This window comes from Oncorhynchus masou, chromosome 11, assembly GCF_036934945.1.
Source record: "Oncorhynchus masou masou isolate Uvic2021 chromosome 11, UVic_Omas_1.1, whole genome shotgun sequence".
Lineage (NCBI taxonomy): Eukaryota > Metazoa > Chordata > Actinopteri > Salmoniformes > Salmonidae > Oncorhynchus > Oncorhynchus masou.
In genome coordinates, this window is record NC_088222.1 from 56939603 (window position 1) to 56959851 (window position 20249).

Here is a 20249-nt window from a genome sequence, read left to right on the forward strand (position 1 = left end):
AAAGGGAAAGCTTGCAACCTGAAGAACACCATTCCAACCGTGAAGTACAGGGGTGGCAGCATCATATGGTGGGGGTGCTTTGCTGCAGGAGGGACTGATGTACTTCACAAAATAGGGAAATTATGTGGATATATTGAAGCATCACCTCAAGACATCAGTCTGGAAGTTAAAGCTTGGTCGCAAATGGGTCTTTAAATGGACAATGACCCTAAGCATACTTCCATAGTTATGTTTTAAGGAGAACAAAGTCAAGATATTGGAGGGCCATCACAAAGCCCTGACCTCAATCCCATAGAAAATGTGGGGGCATAACTGAAAAACATGTGCGAGCAAGGAGGCCTACAGACTTGAGTCAGTTCCACCAGCTCTGTCAGGGCGAATGGGCCAACTTCACCCAACTTATTGTGGGAATGCTACCCGAAACGTTTGACCCAAGTTAAACAATTTAAAGGCAATGCTACCAAATACTAATTGAGTGTCTGCTATTATCATTTACCTTTGAAGAACTTTGGATGTTTTCAATGACGAGACTCTCAGTTAGATAGCAAATGTTCATTTTTTTCCAAAAAGATTATTTGTGTAGACGAAATAGCTCCGTTTTGTTCATCAGGTTTGGATAAGAAAAAGACTGGAAAATGCAGTCACTTACAACACCAAACTTTTTTCCAAATTAGCTCCATAATATCGACAGGGAAAACGTAAGCTGACTCCTAGCTCCTTCACAGCCATATAAGGAGTCATTGGCATGAGGTGGTTTCAAAAAATGCGGCACTTCCTGATTGGATTTTTATCTGGGTTTTTTCTAAAACATCAGTTCAGTGGCACTCACAGACAATATCTTTGCAGTTTTGGAAACGTCAGAGTGTTTTCGTTCCAAAGCTGTCAATTATATGCATAGTCGAGCATCTTTTCGTGACAAAATATCTTGTTTAAAACGGGAACGTTTTTCATCCAAAAATTAAAATGGCGCCCCCTATTTCCAAGAAGTTCATTTTTCAAACTTTTGATGTCCAAGTGTCTCTGTGTTCCACAGTTTACATTACAGAGCATAGGAGCAGTGCATTTTATGACCGACCATAAAACAACCGACTTCCCGCTCTCCTCCAAGAGAGAGAGAGAGAGCACCCTGTAGAGCAGACCCACTATAACCTGATCCTTCAGATCATCACAGGAGAGTTATGACAATAGTTTGTTGTTGATGTGGACACAAAGGACCTTGAAACTCTCTACCCACTCCACTACAGCCCTGTCGATGTGAATGGGGGCGTGTTCGGCACTCCTTTGCCTGTAGTCCATGATCATCTCCTTTGTCTTGCTCACGTTGAGGGAGAGGTTGTCGTCCTGGCACCACACTGCCAGGTCTCTGACCTCCTCCCTATCGGCTGTCTCTTCGTTGTCGGTCAGGCCTACCACCATTGTGTCATCAGCAAACTTAATGATTGTGTTGGAGTTGTGCGTAGCCACACAGTCGTGGGTGAACAGGGAGTACAGGAGGGGACTAATCACACACCCCTGCGGGTCCCCCGTGTTGAGAATCAACGTGGAAGATGTGGTGTTGCTACCCTTACCACCTGGGGATGACCCGTCAGGATGTCCAGGATCCAGTTGCAGAGGGAGGTGATTAGTCCTTAGCTTAGTGATGAGCTTTGTGGGCACTATGGTGTTGAACGCTGAGCTGTAATCAGTTAACAGCATTCTCACATGGGTGTTCCCTTTGGTCAAGGTGTGCAATGGCAATGTGGAGTGTGATTGAGATTGCGTCATCTGTGTCATCTATTGGGGCGGTATGTGAATTGGAGTGTGTCTAGGGTTTCTGGGATAATGGTGTTGATGTGAGCCATGACCAGCCTTTCAAAGCATTTAATTTGTCACTAATGTGTTTTGCCTACATTTTAGAGCCAGGTAGCAGTCTCTGAGGATGAATAGAAGGCAATTTCCTATTTTCATTTGATTTGGCCTTCTAGCTGTTAAAAGTAAATAAAAACGATAGAATCAGGCCCACTTTATCAAGCTAAGTGCAATAACATTAATGCTGGGACCTGTTGGAAAGCACATATAACTGTGATATAGTTCTGTCTTTTTGTGCCGACAATGGTATATATTTAAGATAATGGACCATCCTGGGCTGCTTTATATATTTGCCCACAAAAGTAGTATGAGTAGATCCGTGCAAAAGATGGTCCCAGTTATATTACCGCATTAAGGCTAATAGGTTTAAAGCCTGCATTCGACATGGTTTGGCATAACATCTAGGCCAATAATAATTCATCTTCAATCACAAAGCGTGATCAATCTTCTGGGCGAAGGCGGCGCTTCGGAGCATTTAGCATTTCCTGATAGAGGAAAAGATTACTTTCTTCCATAGCCTGGTTACATGTTCGTTATACAAGGAACTAAGAATAGTGACTGCTTTTAATGTCGACCATGTGATGCTCTGTGTTAAGGATGCCGTTGTTGTATGACAGCATACAGTCATTATGTGTTCATCATAAGTGTAATGAAAACAATATGTACCATGTTAATGTAAATAAACGTGAGGTCCTGGTGGTTAATTCTTTAAACATAACATACAGTATTTAACCCCTTTTTTTGGTGTTTTCATACTTCCCCACTTTTTAATTTATTTATCCGTTACCGGTTACCTTCGGACGAGTGACATTTGTGAGGGTCGTAGAGCAAAATGGAGAACTCCATCGAGTTCGTGAGAATCTCACCATTCCATATTGGGTTCCTATTAGTTTGTAGCCTAAATAGTTTGGATGACAGACCAGACAGAAGTCGGCACATCGACGGTACCGACGTTAGACGAGTCTCCTGACACTTGTGGCTTTCTTTCTTTGCCACGTTTCATCGCAGATGCAGAAGTACTGAGACGGATCCAAGGCAAAATATCTCTAGCTTAAACTGACAGATTTTGATGGGGATTTTTTGTTATGTAACTAAGATTGACGCACAAATGTGTCAATCGACTCTATGGGGTTAACACCACATTCATAAACATGTACTTCATGGACTTCTGATAGGTGCACACACTCGGGGAATCGAACCAGGGTCTGTAGTGACGCCTCTAGCACTGAGATGCAATGCCTGGTTTGATTCCAGGCTGTATCACAACCGGCCGTGATTGGGAGTCCCATTGGGCGGCCACATTTGGCCCAGCGTTGTCTGGGTTAGGGTTTGACTGGGGTAGGCTGTCAATGTAAGTAAGAATTTGTTCTTAACTGACTTCCCTAGTTAAATAAGAATAAATAAATACCAGTATCTCACTTGTCTTTTTTTCAAAGACCATTACGCATCCTACCACTTGTGTTTCAACACTTGTGTTCGGTTGATCTGCAAGTCATCACAAAATAGTCTGAAGGGGACAAGGTTGGCTCTTTTGAATGTGGTGACACAATTGATCCAATTAACAATCTTTGTTGTTTGGCCTTATTTTGCCCCCCAAAGTTTCTTTGGATTGCTGCTTAATCATCCCTGAAGTTATTCTAAGCACAGGCACATTTACACTTAGCCCCAGCACACCACTGCTTAATGCTTTCTTGTTGTCTGGATCCTCCCTCACCTCTTGTTATGCATTGTACTAGGCTATCGATTTTTGCAAATGGCTTCCTAATTATGGCAGTATTCATTTTGTAAATGCAGTGTCCTACCATATCCCCGTGGGGACGAAAGGAAAATCAGATTTGATGGAAATTGATTCTCGGTTAACACGTTGAATAATTCAATTTTAAACAAAGGGTAAAGCAATCAACAGGGTCGAGTTGGCATGCTCTCACGGATGTTGCTCTTGACTTATAATTGTCACTATTGATTCAAAGGAACAATTTTGGAGAGGCACTCTCTGACTAATCAAACTCAAATCAAATCAAATGTTATTTGTCACATGTGCCGATTACAACAGGTGTAGACCTTACAGTGAAATGCTTACTTTGAAGCCCTTAAAACCTCTAGGATAGGGGACGCTCGCGTCCCACTTGGCCAAAAACCAGGGAAAATGCAGTGCGGCAAATTCAAATCAATTGATGTAAAAATCTAACTTTTATTATATCACACATGCAAAATAGCAAATTAAAGCTACACTTGTTGTGAATCCAGCCAACATGTCAGATTTCAAAAAGGCTTTTCGGCAAAAGCAAACAATGCTATTTTCTGAGGATAGCACCTCCGTAAACAAAGAGAGAAAAGCATATTTCAACCCTGCAGGCGTGACACAAAACGCAGAAATAAAATGTAATTCATGACTTACCTTTGACAAGCTTCTTTTGTTGGCACTCCAATATGTCCCATAAACATCACAATTGGTCATTTTGTTCGATTAATTCCGTCCATATATATCCAATATGGATATATGGGGCGGCAGGGTAGCCTAGTGGTTAGAGCGTTGGACTAGTAACCGGAAGGTTGCGTGTTCAAACCCCCGAGCTGACAAGGTACGAATCTGTCGTTCTGCCCCTGAACAGGCAGTTAACCCACTGTTCCCAGGCCGTCATTGAAAATAAGAATGTGTTCTTAACTGACTTGCTTGGTTAAATAAAGGTCAAATTAAAATTAAATTAAAAATATGTCCATTTATTTGACGCGCCACGCGGTCAGGTCTCTGACCTCCTCCCTATAGGTTGTCTCATCGTTATTGGTGATCAGGCCTACCACTGTTGTGTCATCGGCAAACTTAATGATAGTGTTGGAGTCATGCCTGGCCATGCAGTCATGAGTGAACAAGGAGAACAGTAGGAGACTGAGCATGCACCCCTGAGGGGCCCCCGTGTCGAGGATCAGCTTTGCAGATGTGTTGTTACCTACCCTTACCACCTGGGGGCGGCCCATCAGGAAGTCCAGGATCCAGTTGCAGAGGGAGGTGTTTTGTCCCAGGGTCGTTAGCTTAGTGATGAGCTTTGCAGGCACTATGGTATTCTATGCTGAGCTGTAGTCAATGAATAGCATTCTCACATAGGTGTTTGTTTTGTCCAGGTGTGAAAGAGCAGTGTGGAGTGCAATAGAGATTGCATCATCTCTGGATCTGTTGGGTTAGTATTCAAATTGGAGTGGGTCTAGAGTTTCTGAGATAATTGTGTTGATGTGAGCCATGTCCAACCTTTCAAAGCATTTCATGGCTACAGTTGTGAGTGCTGCTGGTCGGTAGTCATTTAGGCAGGTTACCATAGTGTTCTTGGGTACAGGTACTATGGCGGTCTGCTTGAAACATTTTGGTATTACAGACTCAGACAGGGAGAGGTTGAAAATTTCAGTGAAGACACTTGCTTGTTGGGCAGCGCATGCTCGGAGTACATGTCCTGGTAATCCGTCTGGCCCTGTGGCCTTGTGAATGTTGACTTGTTTAAAGGTCTTACTCACACAGTCGTCCGGAACAGCTGATGCTCTCATGTATGTTCCAGTGTTCTTGCCTCGAAGCAAGCATATAAGTTATTCAGCTCATCTGGTAGGCTTGTGTCACTGGGCAGCTCTCGGCTGTGCTTCCCTTTGTAGTCTTTAATAGTTTGCAAGCCCTGCCACATAAGACGATCATCAGAGCCGGTGTAGTACGGTTTGGTCTTTGTCCTGTATTGACACTTTGCCTGTTTGATGGTTTGTCGGAGGGCATTGCGGGATTTCTTATACACTTCCGGGTTAGAGTCCCACTCCTTGATAGCAGCAGCTCTACCCTTTAGTTGAGCGTGAAAGTTGCCTGTAATCCATGGATTCTGATTGGAATATGTACGTACAGTCACTTGGTGACGAAGTCATCGATGCACTTATTGATGAAGCCAGTGACTGATGTGGTGTACTCCTCAATGCCATCGGGAAGAATTCCAGAACATATTCCAGTCTGTGCTAGCAAAGCATTCCTGTAGTTTAGCATCTGCTTCATCTGACCACTTTTTTTATAGACCGAGTCACCTGTGCTTCCTGCTTTAATTTCTGCTTGTAAGCAGGAATCAGGCGGATAGAATTATGGTCAGATTTGCCATAATGTACATAATAAGTTACAAATATTGTGAAAAAACAAACAAAATAGCACAGTTGGTTAAGAGCCAATAAAACGGCATCCATCGTCTCCGGCGCCATCTTGAATAGATCTTTTGACTGGCACATTTGGCTTTCCCTAGTCTATAGGGTTATGCAGTAGCGATTTTAGCATGTAAATGTTGGAGGGGCAAATCCACTACACAACACATCACTAAACAATACATTCATCGCACTATAACGGTGACCAACAGGTCCCACACGCGGTTAGATCCTACATAAAGCTATCCCAACAGCAGAGTCCCAACAACAGCAGTCCCATCACCTTACCACTGCTACACCTGGCTATCAGCGGAGCCTTGTCTGGCAGCGAAACAGTTAATTCATCCTCATTTACAGCCTTTTAAAAAAACATAGCTGATATGGCTAACTTGCTTAAACAAATGTGGTTTCTACTGACAATTTAGATGTGCAAACTACGGCATAAGGGGACGATGAGTGGATAAGAGGCACTCTGTCATTTCGATTAGGACATTAATGAGCAAGATAGGACGGACATAGTCAATATAACTATTTGTTCAGCACTTTTGAAATGTACAGAGACAGAATTTATAACATGGGCCGTTCTTACAGTATTCTCCCTGTACACCAAGTCAGAACCGTAGGATAAATAAACAGGGCTTATAAGCAGACAATGCAAGCTTTTACAATATTCAATGATTATATTTCTCTAAAACAAGCTTTTGGCTACATGTGCACCACCATGTCAGAACAGTAGGTGAAATTAGGGTGAGGCACATGGGCTCTAACAGCTTATTACACAACATACACTTAGTATTACTTTCTTAGCTACAGTATACATATCTCCCAGGCATATTACGTAATTTATGCAGCAGTATACAATACATTTTTGGACTCATCTTGTTGTGCTGTATTCACTTGAACAGGAAGGTGGCGTGGCGGTCCTATGTGGGCAATTTTTTAGCCATTCTTTGTCATCAAAGTCAGGCATTCTCTGGATTTATGGTGCATTCAAGACAGCTGGGAACTCGGGGGGGAAAAACAAAGTTGAATCATGATGACGTCAGTGATCTTCAGGTCGGAGCTCTAGAAAAACCCAGGCCCTGCATGTCCCCAGGCACCCTCATTTGTTGACTTCTGTGATCGAAAAAGCCTTGGTTTCATGCATGTCAACATCAGGAGCCTCCTCCCTAAGTTTGTTTTACTCACTGCTTTAGCACACTCTGCTAATTCTGATGTCCTTGCCGTGTCTGGATCCTGGCTTAGGAAGTCCACCAAAAATTCGGAGAATTCCATACCCAACTATAACATTTTCCGTCAAGATAGAACTGGCAAAGGGGGAGGAGTTGCAGTCTACTGCAGAGATAGCCTGCAAAGTAATGTCATACATTCCAGGTCCAAACTCAAACAGTTAGAACTACTAATTTTAAAAATGACTCTCTCCAGAAATAAGTCTCTCACTGTTGCCGCCTGCTACCGACCCCCTCAGCTCCCAGCTGTGCCCTGGACACCATTTGTGAATTGATCGCCCCCTTCAGAGTTTGTTCTGTTAGGTGACCTAAACTGGGATATGCTTAATATCCGGCAGTCCTACAATCTAAGCTAGATGCCCTCAATCTCACACAAATCATCAAGGAACCCACCAGGTACAACCCTAAATCTGTAAACAAGGGCACACTCATAGACGTCATCCTGACCAACTTGCCCTCCAAATACACCTCCGTAACTTCCTCACCATTTCACATAAGCATGCTCCATTCAAAAAATGCAGAACTAATAACTGATATAGCCCTTGGTTCACTCCAGACCTGACTGCCCTCGACCAGCACAAAAACATCCTGTGACGGACTGCAATAGCATCAAATAGTCCCCGCGATATGCAACTGTTCAGGGAAGTCAGGAACCAATACACGCAGTCAGTCAGGAAAGCAAAGGCCAGCTTCTTCAGGCAGAAATGTGCATCCTGTAGCTCTAACTCCAAAAAGTTCTGGGACACTGTAAAGTCCATGGAGAACAAGAGCACCTCCTCCCAGCTGCCCACTGCACTGAGGCTAGGTAACACGGTCACCACCGATAAATCCATGATTATCGAAAACTTCAACAAGCATTTCTCAACGGCTGGCCATGCCTTCCTCCTGGCTACTCCAACCTCAGCCAACAGCTCCCCCCGCAGCTACTCGCCCAAGCCTCTCCAGCTTCTCCTTTACCCAAATCCAGATAGCAGATGTTGTGAAAGAGCTGCAAAACCTGGACCCGTACAAATCAGCTGAACTTGACAATCTGGACCCTCTATTTCTGAATCTATCCACCGCCATTGTCGCAACCCCTATTACCAGCCTGTTCACCCTCTCTTTCATATCGTCTGAGATCCCCAAGGATTGGAAAGCTGCCGCAGTCATCCCCTTCTTCAAAGGGGGAGACACACTGGACCCAAACTGTTACAGACCTATATCCATCCTGCCCTGCCTATCTAAGGTCTTCAAAAGCCAAGTCAACAAACAGGTCACTGACCATCTCGAATCCCACCGTACCTTCTACGCTGTGCAATCTGGTTTCCGAGCTGGTCACGGGTGCACCTCAGCCACGCTCAAGGTACTAAACGATATCATAACCACCATCGATAAAAGACAGTACTGTGCAGCCGTATTCATCGACCTGGCCAAGACTTTCGACTCTGTCAATCACCATATTCTTATCGGCAGACTCAGTAGCCTCGGTTTTTCTAATGACTGCCTTGCCTGGTTCACCAACTACTTTGCAGACAGAGTTCAGTGTGTCACCATGGCCGATGTTGAATGTTTATCCTTTTAAGCTTGGAAAAGAGATCTGTAAACCCAGACTTGGGACCACACACCCACTCTACTGAATAGCAGGGTAGTGATTGCTTTGCAGTGCTTGCAGTTAGCCACTGATTCCTTCCAAACCACTCATTGTTGGATTTGTTGACTTGATTCATGATGATGACTGCTAGCAAAGATTTTGAAAGTAGGATGTTGACATGATCAGTCCAATAAAAGCTGCAGTATATATAACATGATTTGACTTAATTGTATCTGTGGCCAATTACCTTTTAGCCTTATTGGATGGGCACTTCTAATGTAACTATTTGGCAGCACTAAAGGGCTTGAAATGTTCAAGCTCTACCCTTAGATTTTCCGGTGACATAGTGTCCCCATGAGTGACAGAACACTGAGCCAATCACTAGAGAATATTACTAATCCCTTCGCTCTGTATATTCCACTGGCTGCCCCACCTGCATTTTGGAGCTGCCTTAGTCAAGAAAACAAAAAAGAGACCATGTTTTATTTGTATTTTTTTACATTGTTTGCAACCTGATATGTAACACTTATTAATGCTAAAATAAAATGCCAAACAGGCATCCTCCCCAAGCTAGAAAGGTGGGGCTCAAAATTGGTGGGGCTATGTAATATCTGTACAAACTCTTAGAAGAAGAAAGAGAGAGCCTCAACTGTAGGCTAGTTGAAGGATTTTAACCCAGGTCTGGGAGCTGAATATTCCCGGAGCATGGGGTGAAGTGTTGAAGTGATAACTCCAGCCATGTGAATCACTGTCGCAGCCCTTTAGCAATCCTCTGCTACGGAGCTGTGCTGTGATAGCTACAGTAGCAAGGCATATCTCTCCCCTTGGCATGCTCAAGAAAATAAGACACAACCACAGTTTCTTGCAATTCAGTGGACACATCCAACAGGGCTGATTTTAATTTACTCTAACCGAGAACCATGTGAGATACGGAACTCGAAAATGATCTTGGTGTAGCCTAGAGGTCATTCAGGTTGATTAATACTGATGGCCCACAATAACGCAGCTAATAAAGCTAACCAGGATGCACGGAAAGGGCGTTGTTAACAAGGCCTTCCATTTGAAGAAGACATGTCACCCACACAACATATCCCTAAAGCGCATTTACTCAATTTCCACCCGTGTAACTCTCATTCCCTACATGAACGATTCGGGTGTCTGGTTTTCTCAGTTCTAGTTGTCAAGCGTCGTTTCGCCAAGCTACCTGTTTCGCAAGGAGTGTCACGGATAAAGGAGTAGAATATTCTGTGTGTGATGTTGAGACAAACAGGCAGAACTTATTAAGGCTGTCAGCTCTCATCATGCTGTTTCCAGTAAGGCCCTTTATGAGGAGTGCTGTACTGCAGATAGGGACTTGGCTCCCCAATTTCATTACAATGCTGCCATTTTCCCTTTGAATAACAGACTTACCTTCTCTCTGCGGAGGAATGGTTCATTTCAGATCCAGGTCAAGGTTGGCTGTAATGGTCTTGTAAACCGGGAACCTACTGTAGGGCCTATACTGCTGTTCGGTGCAGAATGTGTTGGTTTCGCAAAGTGGAGCAATAGTAAAGGTGGTATATTAAACATATATAGTATGTTGGTCTGCTGGTATAGTCATTCCACAGTTGATTCAATAGTTTTATATCATCTTACAAGATAAAAAAAGCAGAATTTAATTGAATGTTTTAGTACATATTAAATGTATGGAATGAAACCTTGTGAAAAGATAAATGGTAATCTTTGCCCAGGCGAAACTAACGCTTGTTCAAGTACACAGTTTGTTTACTGTTCATGTGGTTAGTGTAATGGATGTTTGAAATGGAAGGAGGTGTTTCATTCGTCATCTTCCTCTGATGAGGAGTAAGAGAGGTCGGACCAATTTGCGGCCATTTTAATTCCATTCCATTTTAATAAGACAAATTGAACGCTACAAAAATACAAATAACAAAGTGAAACAAATGAACCGGTCCCATGTGGAAACTAACACGGAAGATAATCACCCACGAAACACAATAGAAAACAACTACCTAAATATGGTTCTCAATCAGGGACAACGATTGACAGCTGCCTCTGATTGAGAACCATACCAGGCCAAACACAGAAATAGCAAATCATAGAAAAACTAACATAGACAACCCACCCAACTCATGCCCTGTCATGTCATGTAAAGGTTATGATGTTCATAGAAATGTCATGAACAGATTTCGCTTCATCGACACCCAATGAGACAGTTGTAATGTCTTGTCATGGGGCTCTTTTATAAAAGAACTGTCACATTTCGACCGTATAGTCTTTATCAAAGCTTAGCTTATTAAAGGCTCATCGATCACCTTGAAAGAAATTCAACTCACTTCTGGAGTTTCCAGAGTTCAGTCACATTCACATGATGACTCACCTGAGGCTTACATTGTGAAGGCCTTCATGCCTCCTTCATTTGACAGTTTTTAGAACCATGTTGACGCACTGCTGTTAATGTTCATATCTTTTGATAAACACCCTCAAACATAAAAAACTCTGACGCACATGCTCACGCATGTGCATGGAGATCTCGTGCATGGTCGGGTAGCTCCTAAAAGTCGATAGGAATGCCACATTTCTGGACCTCATCGGTTATTCCAAAACAACAGATGGGCACAAGCAGCAGCCTAATTGTTTAATTTTCTGATTGTTTCGATAAATAATGCCTTGTACTTGACAGAACATCTGTTTACGCTGATAGCCTACTCATTAGCGTATTTAATGTTCAAATGCAGCCCTGAACCCCATTAAGCCCCTTGTAAATGAATTAAATGGCTGGATTTGGTGCTGGCTCCTGCTGTGTTTTTGGTAACATGTTGCTGTAATTGACGTATTACGCTATAATCGCTCAATTATTCCATTCCCCGCCCCACAGGGATGCGCTTGCCAATATCGAGGTGATGCAACTGGACTTTGAGATGGAGAACTTCACCAGCCAATCAGTCACCAGGAGGATCAACTGGAACATCGACTACCGGGGACAGAACCCGCCTCCGGACTCAGAGAAGGTGGTGACTGAGTTGACCGTGGTGCAGAAGGACATTCAGGCTATCATCCCACTCTCCATGGTGAGTAACCTGTGACATCACATACAGTATGCTATAATAATTTTCATATCAGTTGAATCTGTCTATTGTAACATTTGCCACTGTTCAATTCAGATCTCTCATGCAAGAAAATAAGTTAGCCACTCTCATTAAAGGACCTTCGATCCCCATTGGTAAGCATGCTTATCAACACTTGAGGTTCTCTTTCACTAGCTCAATGCTCATTTCACCTGCTAAGAGAAGGCCGCCAAGGCCACCAGGTAATGGCACACCATGCGAAGAGTCCGTCTGGCGCCTCCACTCCTATCTCATGAAAAGGGGCAATTAGTAAGCCGTAAACACCGCTTGTGGAAATGAGGGACATTAATCAAGTAATAGGAAGGCAGAGGTCCTGAAAGGTCAAGTCGCCTCCTGTGTGGTTTCACCTCCCTTTATTTGGTGAAGGGAGCCTGTGAAAAGTCTCAGGGAGAGAGACTTCATTATTAGGCTATTCAAATTCAGCTGCTTGGGCAAATGTTAAAGCGATACTTAGCTCTCTCAGCCCCGCATATATTTATATAGGTTTAAAATGCCACAAGTTGCAGAGAAGTATGTGCCCAGGTGCTGAAGACACTTTTTTTACACACTCGACTACAGAGGTTATTAAGCGAGGAGGAAGAAAACCTCTCTCTATTCACGAAACATGACGGTGTGCTTCAAGGGCTTTATTAGAGAGGTCAGGCAGAGTGATGAAGAAAGAAGTTCAGCTGAAAGGAGCCAGAGTCACGGAAGGCCAACGCATAAGGAATCGCAAAAAATAGCAAAAGCTGAGGCAACCTGCTTGCCTGGCTACCCAGACTGCTTGCTCCGGCCAAACGTTTCGCCACGCGCACGGATGTTAGTTTATTCTCCGCAATGAGTCTGGATCTGAGTACCTCCCTGATCATTCACGGAATGCGAACACATTCAGGGCCATCTGATTGGTCCAGAAATCAGTGGGTTGGGCCAGAGCCATTACAAACGTGGTAAAGCGGCAGGTTGAAAATTCGTCATTGGCTTTGGTACTGGTTAGAGACGATCCAATCGCTGATGAATTTGTTTTGTACAATGCCCCTCGTCACCACAAACGACTTCAATGATTGCAGTCTAAGACTAAAGAATGTAGTGAATGACAGAGCAGCGGAAGAATTTAGTGTGAGTCGTCAGGCTAGAAACCTGTGCCATTTCATGCAATTTCAGTTGCTGTGTTTCACTGTTTCTCATTCATATAGAGGAAAGACCAAGTGTGTGTCCCAAATAGCACCCTATTCCCATAGGGCTCTGGTCAAAGGTATTGCACTACATGGAATAGCATGCCATTTGGGACTCAGGCAGAATCCAATGCCACATAATCCCAGGTCTCTTTGTGTGAAATGATTGTAACAGTAATAGTAGCGACAAGAGGCTCTGCCCGTTGTGTTTACCACTGCACACATCCTCTGCTAGCTTGTTAGAAACCAGAATGCTCACATTAATATTTTTTTCTGCATGTATTTGGGAGACAGCAGAATGAGGCAATCCGGAAAAACACACAAGATGCATTTTGTATCTTGAGTAACAAAAACAAATGCAGGCTCCTGACTGAGAAGAACATGGCACGCCAAGCGCGCAAAATTAATATCCTCTCTGATTTAGCTCTAGCATGAACGAGAGAGGGAGAGGTGGAGAAAAATAACTAGAGGAGAAAAAAAGAAGTTTTTTTTCCAGGAAGTAAAAGCTTTGCTAAGCAGAGTCAATGCCAGGCAGAGCTGAGCCACTATTACTGGGGAGGAGGGGAGTGGAGAGACAGTAGCTGGGGAGGGAGGAGGAGGAGGGAAGGAAGCGGGTGAATTTACAGTGCAGAGTGCATCTTCCAGGATAATGTGGTTAAATCAGGCCGGGCTCCATCACTTTTGTCCTGTCAGGGCCCCAGCCAGGTCCCCCTGGCTGCCACATTCTCGGCGCAATTAGCACCCCGCGCCAAAGAGCCCTCTCAGGGGCTTCTCATAAACGGGGATGGGGAGGTGGAGAGAGCAGGAGAGGGGGATGAGGGCGCAAAGGAGAGGAGGGAGGGGAATAGCGGGGGTACTGTGTTGTTGGCTCCACCACTGCGCCATGCTGCCGCAGTAGCGAACAGATGATAAATAAAACATGACAGCGTCTTTGCCGAGGCCCCTATGGCAAAACGTCGCATGACACACACACACACACACACACACACACACACACACACACACACACACACACACACACACACACACACACGAACACCACATATCTGGCACATCTGACGTTGCATTTTGATCATTTACATGAGGAGTAGGAGCTAGGGCTCAGTAAGCAGCAGAGGCTTTGATGAGTTTCGCTTGCTAATCGGCTTCGTCAAAACTCAACGACTGAGGGCCGCCAACCTTAATTCGCTCTCTCATTGCTTGTCATTCGGTTTCAAATGGACCCTGCTTCTTTAATTGAATAAATATGAAACAACAATGGTCACATGAACAAAGCTAAACTAGTAGTCGATACTAGTCAATGTTACAGTAGCAGTATAATGCATTTTTCATTTCCTCCGTGTATTGAACTGATAGAGTTCAGTTGAACTGATCAGTCCCGTGTATTTGATATGGAGTAGTCATGTCTTGTGTGTACACTAGCTGACACTTTTCTTCATGTGTCTAAATGCGTTAACCTTGGTGTTTCGCGGGCTATAAAATGTTTCATGACTTTGAAATGGCCTCCTGCATGTTATTGATAGCTCTCCCCTTACTGTGTTCATGATAAACTCATCACACCGGACACTTCAGCTACCGCTACCCGCCACCGCAAATACTCAGGCCCCTATTTACATGTTTTACATGCAGCAGAATACCATGTGACACATGAAAATGAGAAACATGATGGAGGACGGGGCGTCTTGTTACTATAAGGTTGCGGTTTGTTGTGAGGAAAAATAGTTATCTATTTTCTCCATCCCTTCATTTGTCTACGTCTGAGTGGCTGTTCTTTAGCAAGAAACTGGGAGGCTACTCATTCTCCTCACTGAATAATTGTCTGGCAAACATTGTGTTATGAATAAATGTGTCAGCAGGTAGAATGGCATCAATGTTCAAATACTGCACCAGCTAATTTGATTTGGGCAGGACCTGACCGTGCAACATAACTAGCATTTTATATGCTGCCATTTTTTTTATTACACCAACGTTAAGTAATACTGTTTTGCCTCTGAGGCATGATACAAAACAGATATTTAAATATAGTGTTTTGATTGAAATCAAAGGCACATTTACATGATTTGTGTTTTCTCTAGAGGGTCACGAGGGACACAAATTAGAGCCTAACTCATTACCCCCGCACAGCTCACATTCATTCCGCCAAAATAATGAATTCAAAGTCATCCAATTGAAGACTCAGTGTGCATTTTAATTGGCTGTTTCTATATCACTGGAGTCATAAAATAAGTGTACATCTGCTGATGGTCTTGGCTCTGTTTATAATCAGTTCTCAAGTCAGTTTACACTGAATATACTAAACATTATGGACACCTTCCTAATATTGAGTTCCCCTTCCCAGAACAGCCTCAATTCAGCAGAGCATGGACACTACAAGGTGTCGAAAGCGTTCCACAGGGATGCTGGCCCATATTGACTCCAATGTTTTCCACAGTTGTGTTAAGTTGGCTGGATGTCTTTTAGGTGCTGGACCATTCTTGACACAAACCGGTGCGCCTGGCACCTACTACCATTCCCCGTTCAAAGGCACTTACATTTTTTGTCTTGCCCATTTACCCTCTGAATGGCACATATACACAATCCATGTCTCAAATGTCTCAAGGTTTACATTCCTTCTTTAACCTGTCTCGTCCCCTTCATCTACACTGATTGAAGTGGATTTAACAAGTGACTTCAATAAGGATCCACCTGGTCAGTCTATGTCATGGAAAGAGTAGGTGTTCTTAATATTTTGTGTACTCAGTGTATATTCCCCAGCATTGTGATTTCAGGCATCTATTAGTGACCCTCGACTGTTTGCTGCCTTAGTGCAAATAAGATGATAACGCAGATTCTCTAACTGTAACCAAGATTATGAGGACAGACAGGTTTTGACGACAACATAATGTTTTGCAGGGCTATGAAAAGATCATTTCCTTTGGCATTTCACTTCTCTTTCATATTTCCATCCGCTTGATGAAGAATGAATGTTTCACTTCGCAACTCAAATGACTTTGCATACATTGCCAATGCGAATGTCTTGCCTTTTTTCCCTAACGTACAGTTGCAGCGTGAAGGGGAAAACATAAAACTGTGTCCTTCACAGTGATTGATGTTCATTATTCTCTAAAAATGTTTTATCTTGTCTCACTTCATTTTCTTTTCAAAGTGTTCATTGGAACATTTGAGGACACCTCTACAGTGTATCTTTTGAAGATACATACCTCGTGTGATGAAATGTATCAAAAAGGGGTGTCCCATTTCAAATCAAACCAAGCCGACCGCTGAGAATGGCTTCCAGCAGAACTCGTTGGACTTCCTTTTTGAAAAGTTAATATTCAGTGAAATAAATGTGCGATAAACACTATCTAACACTGTTTCGTGTTTGTTCCCTCTCTCCTTTCAACTCTACAGGACACTGAAATCATTAACACTGCGATACTGACTGGCCGAACTGTGGCCATTCCTGTGAAAGTGGTCTCCATTGAAATGAGTGGAGTCGTGACTGATGTATCATCCTTCGTAGAGTGCAAGTCCTCTAACGAAGACATTGTCAAGGTAAGGTACAGTAGTTCCCTCTTAGGTTGCACAATTCCAGTAACTTTCCCAACTGTGATTTTGGAATACCTTGGACTTTTGGGAATGTTAGCGGCATTTCTCAACCCTATCCCTTGAAGAATGATATTGTCTTGGTAATGCATCTGCTACCAAATGGAATCCCATCATACCCTAATGGGCCTGCAGCACACTTTGATATACCATCATGCGAACATCAAAACCTCTGTCCATAATTATGTGCTCTTGACTCAGTTGCTTTTGAACCCCCCACAGATGAATCAATGGATGTTCATAGTCTTACTGGTACACCAAAATCAATAGGCTACAAAGCACAGTAATAGCTCTGAAGGATGCCTAGTCTGGTTGCCACCGTTTCTCCAGACCTTAGTTTACTCTAGCTGCATTATCTGGTGCCAGGCCTACCATCCATTTCCAGGCTGTGTCCCAAATGGATCTGTATGCCCTATATAGTGCACAACTTTTGACCAGAGCCCTATGGGCCCTGAAGTAGTGCACTAAATAGGGAATAGGGTGCCATTTGGGACCTGACCTTAGCCAAGTAGGATACCTGGAGGTGAGGAGACGTTGCTAGTGTTGTTGTTGCTATTTGTTGATTCTCTCTGAGCGCGTTTGATGACAGCACTACGACACCTTACAGGACATGTGAGAAAATTATACATGTGATGTAGAGAAAAATTATAGGCAATTGTTTTTTTGTGGATTTATGCATTTTTGTTCATTTGAGATGATCATGTGGGATTATTTAAAGGGGAGTGCATAATTATAATGCAAATTCGTTTGGAATAAATAGAGGAAAAAGCATCAGCTGTAAAACACAGACAGAATACAGACAGCCCCTGATCTTATTCTGACACTCATATGTGTGATAATACTAGGATCTATATGCCAGAGCATGAATAAAAAGCATGACTTTTTGCCATTAATCTGTATGTGATAAGGTTTAGAATGGTTTCAAGGCGAGCTGCATTAGCGCAGTGTTATTGAGTGGACTATGGTTCACTGCCCCTGCCATTGAACTTTAGAAGCTAATGCAAGATGAGCCCTTCACGCCGAGATGTACATGAGTTCTGACAGTTCTATACAACACTCCACAGAATACGAATGAAAGGTTCACAAAGACAACCCACTTAGTTTCTGTGGTTGTGTGCTCTTCGCCTTGCATTTCGTGATGCCACATTATTCCCATTATTCATACACCGCACTCTTAATGCAGATCTATTCTAATCAGATGACTCTATTCTCGTATATTTTATTATTGTGTTTGTGTAGCCTTGGTGAGTCTGTGGAACACTCAAAACAATAGGCTCTGCGTGGTCTATAAGTAAAGCGTATATAGAACGTCTTGTTAAATAAACCAAGCCGCACCATGTGCACATAGGTTGTGAATTGCATATGTGTAGACGTCAGATCCATTTATCAGATTTTCTTCTGAACAAAGCGGGTGTTTTTTTTAAAGCTTTGGATATTCGCCAACCTGCCTGTATTCTGTTTTTGTACCCGACTTTTGGAAAACGTTACGCGGTGCTCATTTCTCTTTGCTGAGGCGTTTATTTCTTTGTTTGTTTGTTTCTTCCCCCTTTGAAATAAATAGGCCACGATATATGTCAGCGCTGGCAGATAACCCAATCCCATTTGAATGTACAGTGGATGGTGTTTGTGTGCGAGAGAGAGAGAGCACAGTAAGATTGTTATTAAACCATACATCTGTGCTCTGCTCAGACTGGGGTTTGTTGTGGTGTTTTATGTTGTGTTGTTTGGGGTGGGAGGAGTGCACGAGTAAGGGAGGCAGTATGGGGAGAAGGCAGGAAGGGGAGGATGGGCGAGTGGAGGCGAGGGCTGGGGATTTGTCAGCAAGCGGGAGACGACATGACTCCCCCAGCTGATCCTTTCTCCCAGGGCTGTGTGTGTGTGTGCGCGCGTGGCGGCAGAGCACCCTCTTCCACGCCAGTGGTCATCCAACCCTTGCCCAGCCAAGTCCTCAGTTTCCTCCATTCTGCACTCTCACACCATTGTGACACATTCACCTTCAGCCAGTGACCAGGCTTATATAAGCAAGGCTTTGTGAGACAATGAGATAAGTACACCTGAGTGGTATACTGTCTTCAGTATTGTCTCCTTGCTGTCTGCTGTGGTATTGTATATGAGAGGTCCTGAAGAAGTTGTCTTATTATTGTTGATAGCTTCACAATGAGGTCAATTGGAGCTTGCAGGCCCAGAAATCATGTATGAATAGATAAAGCAATGAAACGGGATGTGGTTCGCAAAGTGCTCCTCTGTCGATTAAAGAGAATTGATCATTGATTATCTTACTGTACCTTCAAGTATGTTTTCATAATGGTAAATACAGGGCAACGGTAACACAACTGGGGTGTGTTCATTAGGCCCCAAACAAAAATAACCAAACTGAAACAGAGAAGGACTACTTGAACTCGTCGAATACCACCACCAGGAAACACTTTTTTTGTTTTAATTTTGCAAAACATTCTAAAGCATTTTTATTTTGTGTCCTAATGAACACTGCCCAGGTTATGTTTTATTTTGCCATATACTGTAGCTCCAGGAACTAAACAGGTGGTATTGATAGGCCTACAGTCTGCATGAGTTATTGTTATACATTGAAACAGCTCATGCAATCAAACGGAACTCATTACAGGCCTAAATCCTGTTTGGAGGCACATGTTGAAGTTAACAGTGTGAGCAGAGGCTGGCCAGCATGGGATGTGCATCACTAAATGGTGATCATTGTTTCTCATTAGATCCATACGCATTAGTCAGTAGAATAAGCAGGTCACCCCACCAACCTTCTGTTTTCCTCAACGAAGTGGATGTACTGTGCTGCAGGCGGGTGGTGATCCTTTTTGATCCTGCATCTCTGCTTGTGGGTTTAAACTGGATGCCACCATCGTGGGCAGTGCCCGCCCTGTCTTTCTTTGCCCTGAACCCACCCAGGCAATCTGCTGGCACCATGGAAGGTGTCACGGAATATTAGAGGGCTGTGTAGCGACAGCAGCTCGCAGCTCCGTGCATTAGAGCACTTTCACGGACCCCCGCTGGCCTTCTGACGCCTGTAGTCGTTAACAGCTTTTGACTCACAATTAGCCAGACAAGTTTATTAGCTGCCTGCAGGAGCTGGGATAGTTTGGGTTAGTGCAGTTAGCGAGGGTGTATCAGCAAAGTGAGTGATAGGGAGGCTGGTGTTAGCATTATAGCGAGGTGGAGGCCTAGAGTGGTAGGTCACAGGTGTGGAGGGTGCACTGTGTTGGTTTTGGTACAGAGGATGACTGTACCTTATCTGTCTGTGGGTGGGGGTGCAGGTATGTCCTTTGCTCTGTACAGTGCAGACACATGCCCCTTTGCCCTCCCAGTCTCCAAAGTGTCCTTTTGGGTGGTGGTATAATTTTCCCCTAAAAACTTTTTTGTATAAAGGTTTCTCATTGTTGTTCGGAACCCACCCCCCCACCCCATCCGTTGGTTGCACCTGTTGTTCTGCCCTGTACAGAACCCAGTTGCGCCTTTTTCCAAGTCTGCCCTGTATGACGATTGCGCTTACCCGGTATCCAAAAAGGCATATAGCTTGAGAGATGTGATCATCGGTCGAGTGTGTACTGCCACAGCA

The 20249-nt window shown here is 43.7% G+C and overlaps 1 protein-coding gene across 1 annotated transcript in view; it reads left to right on the top strand.

Annotated features, from left to right (window-relative positions):
• LOC135548868 (transmembrane protein 132E-like) overlaps nucleotides 1-20249 on the top strand; it is a 360411-nt gene that overhangs the window by 306701 nt on the left and 33461 nt on the right. The window contains exons 4-5 of the mRNA XM_064978919.1: nucleotides 11678-11870; nucleotides 16469-16612. Of these exons, the coding sequence (XP_064834991.1) occupies nucleotides 11678-11870; nucleotides 16469-16612 (337 nt within the window). The remainder of the gene's footprint in view (nucleotides 1-11677; nucleotides 11871-16468; nucleotides 16613-20249) is intronic.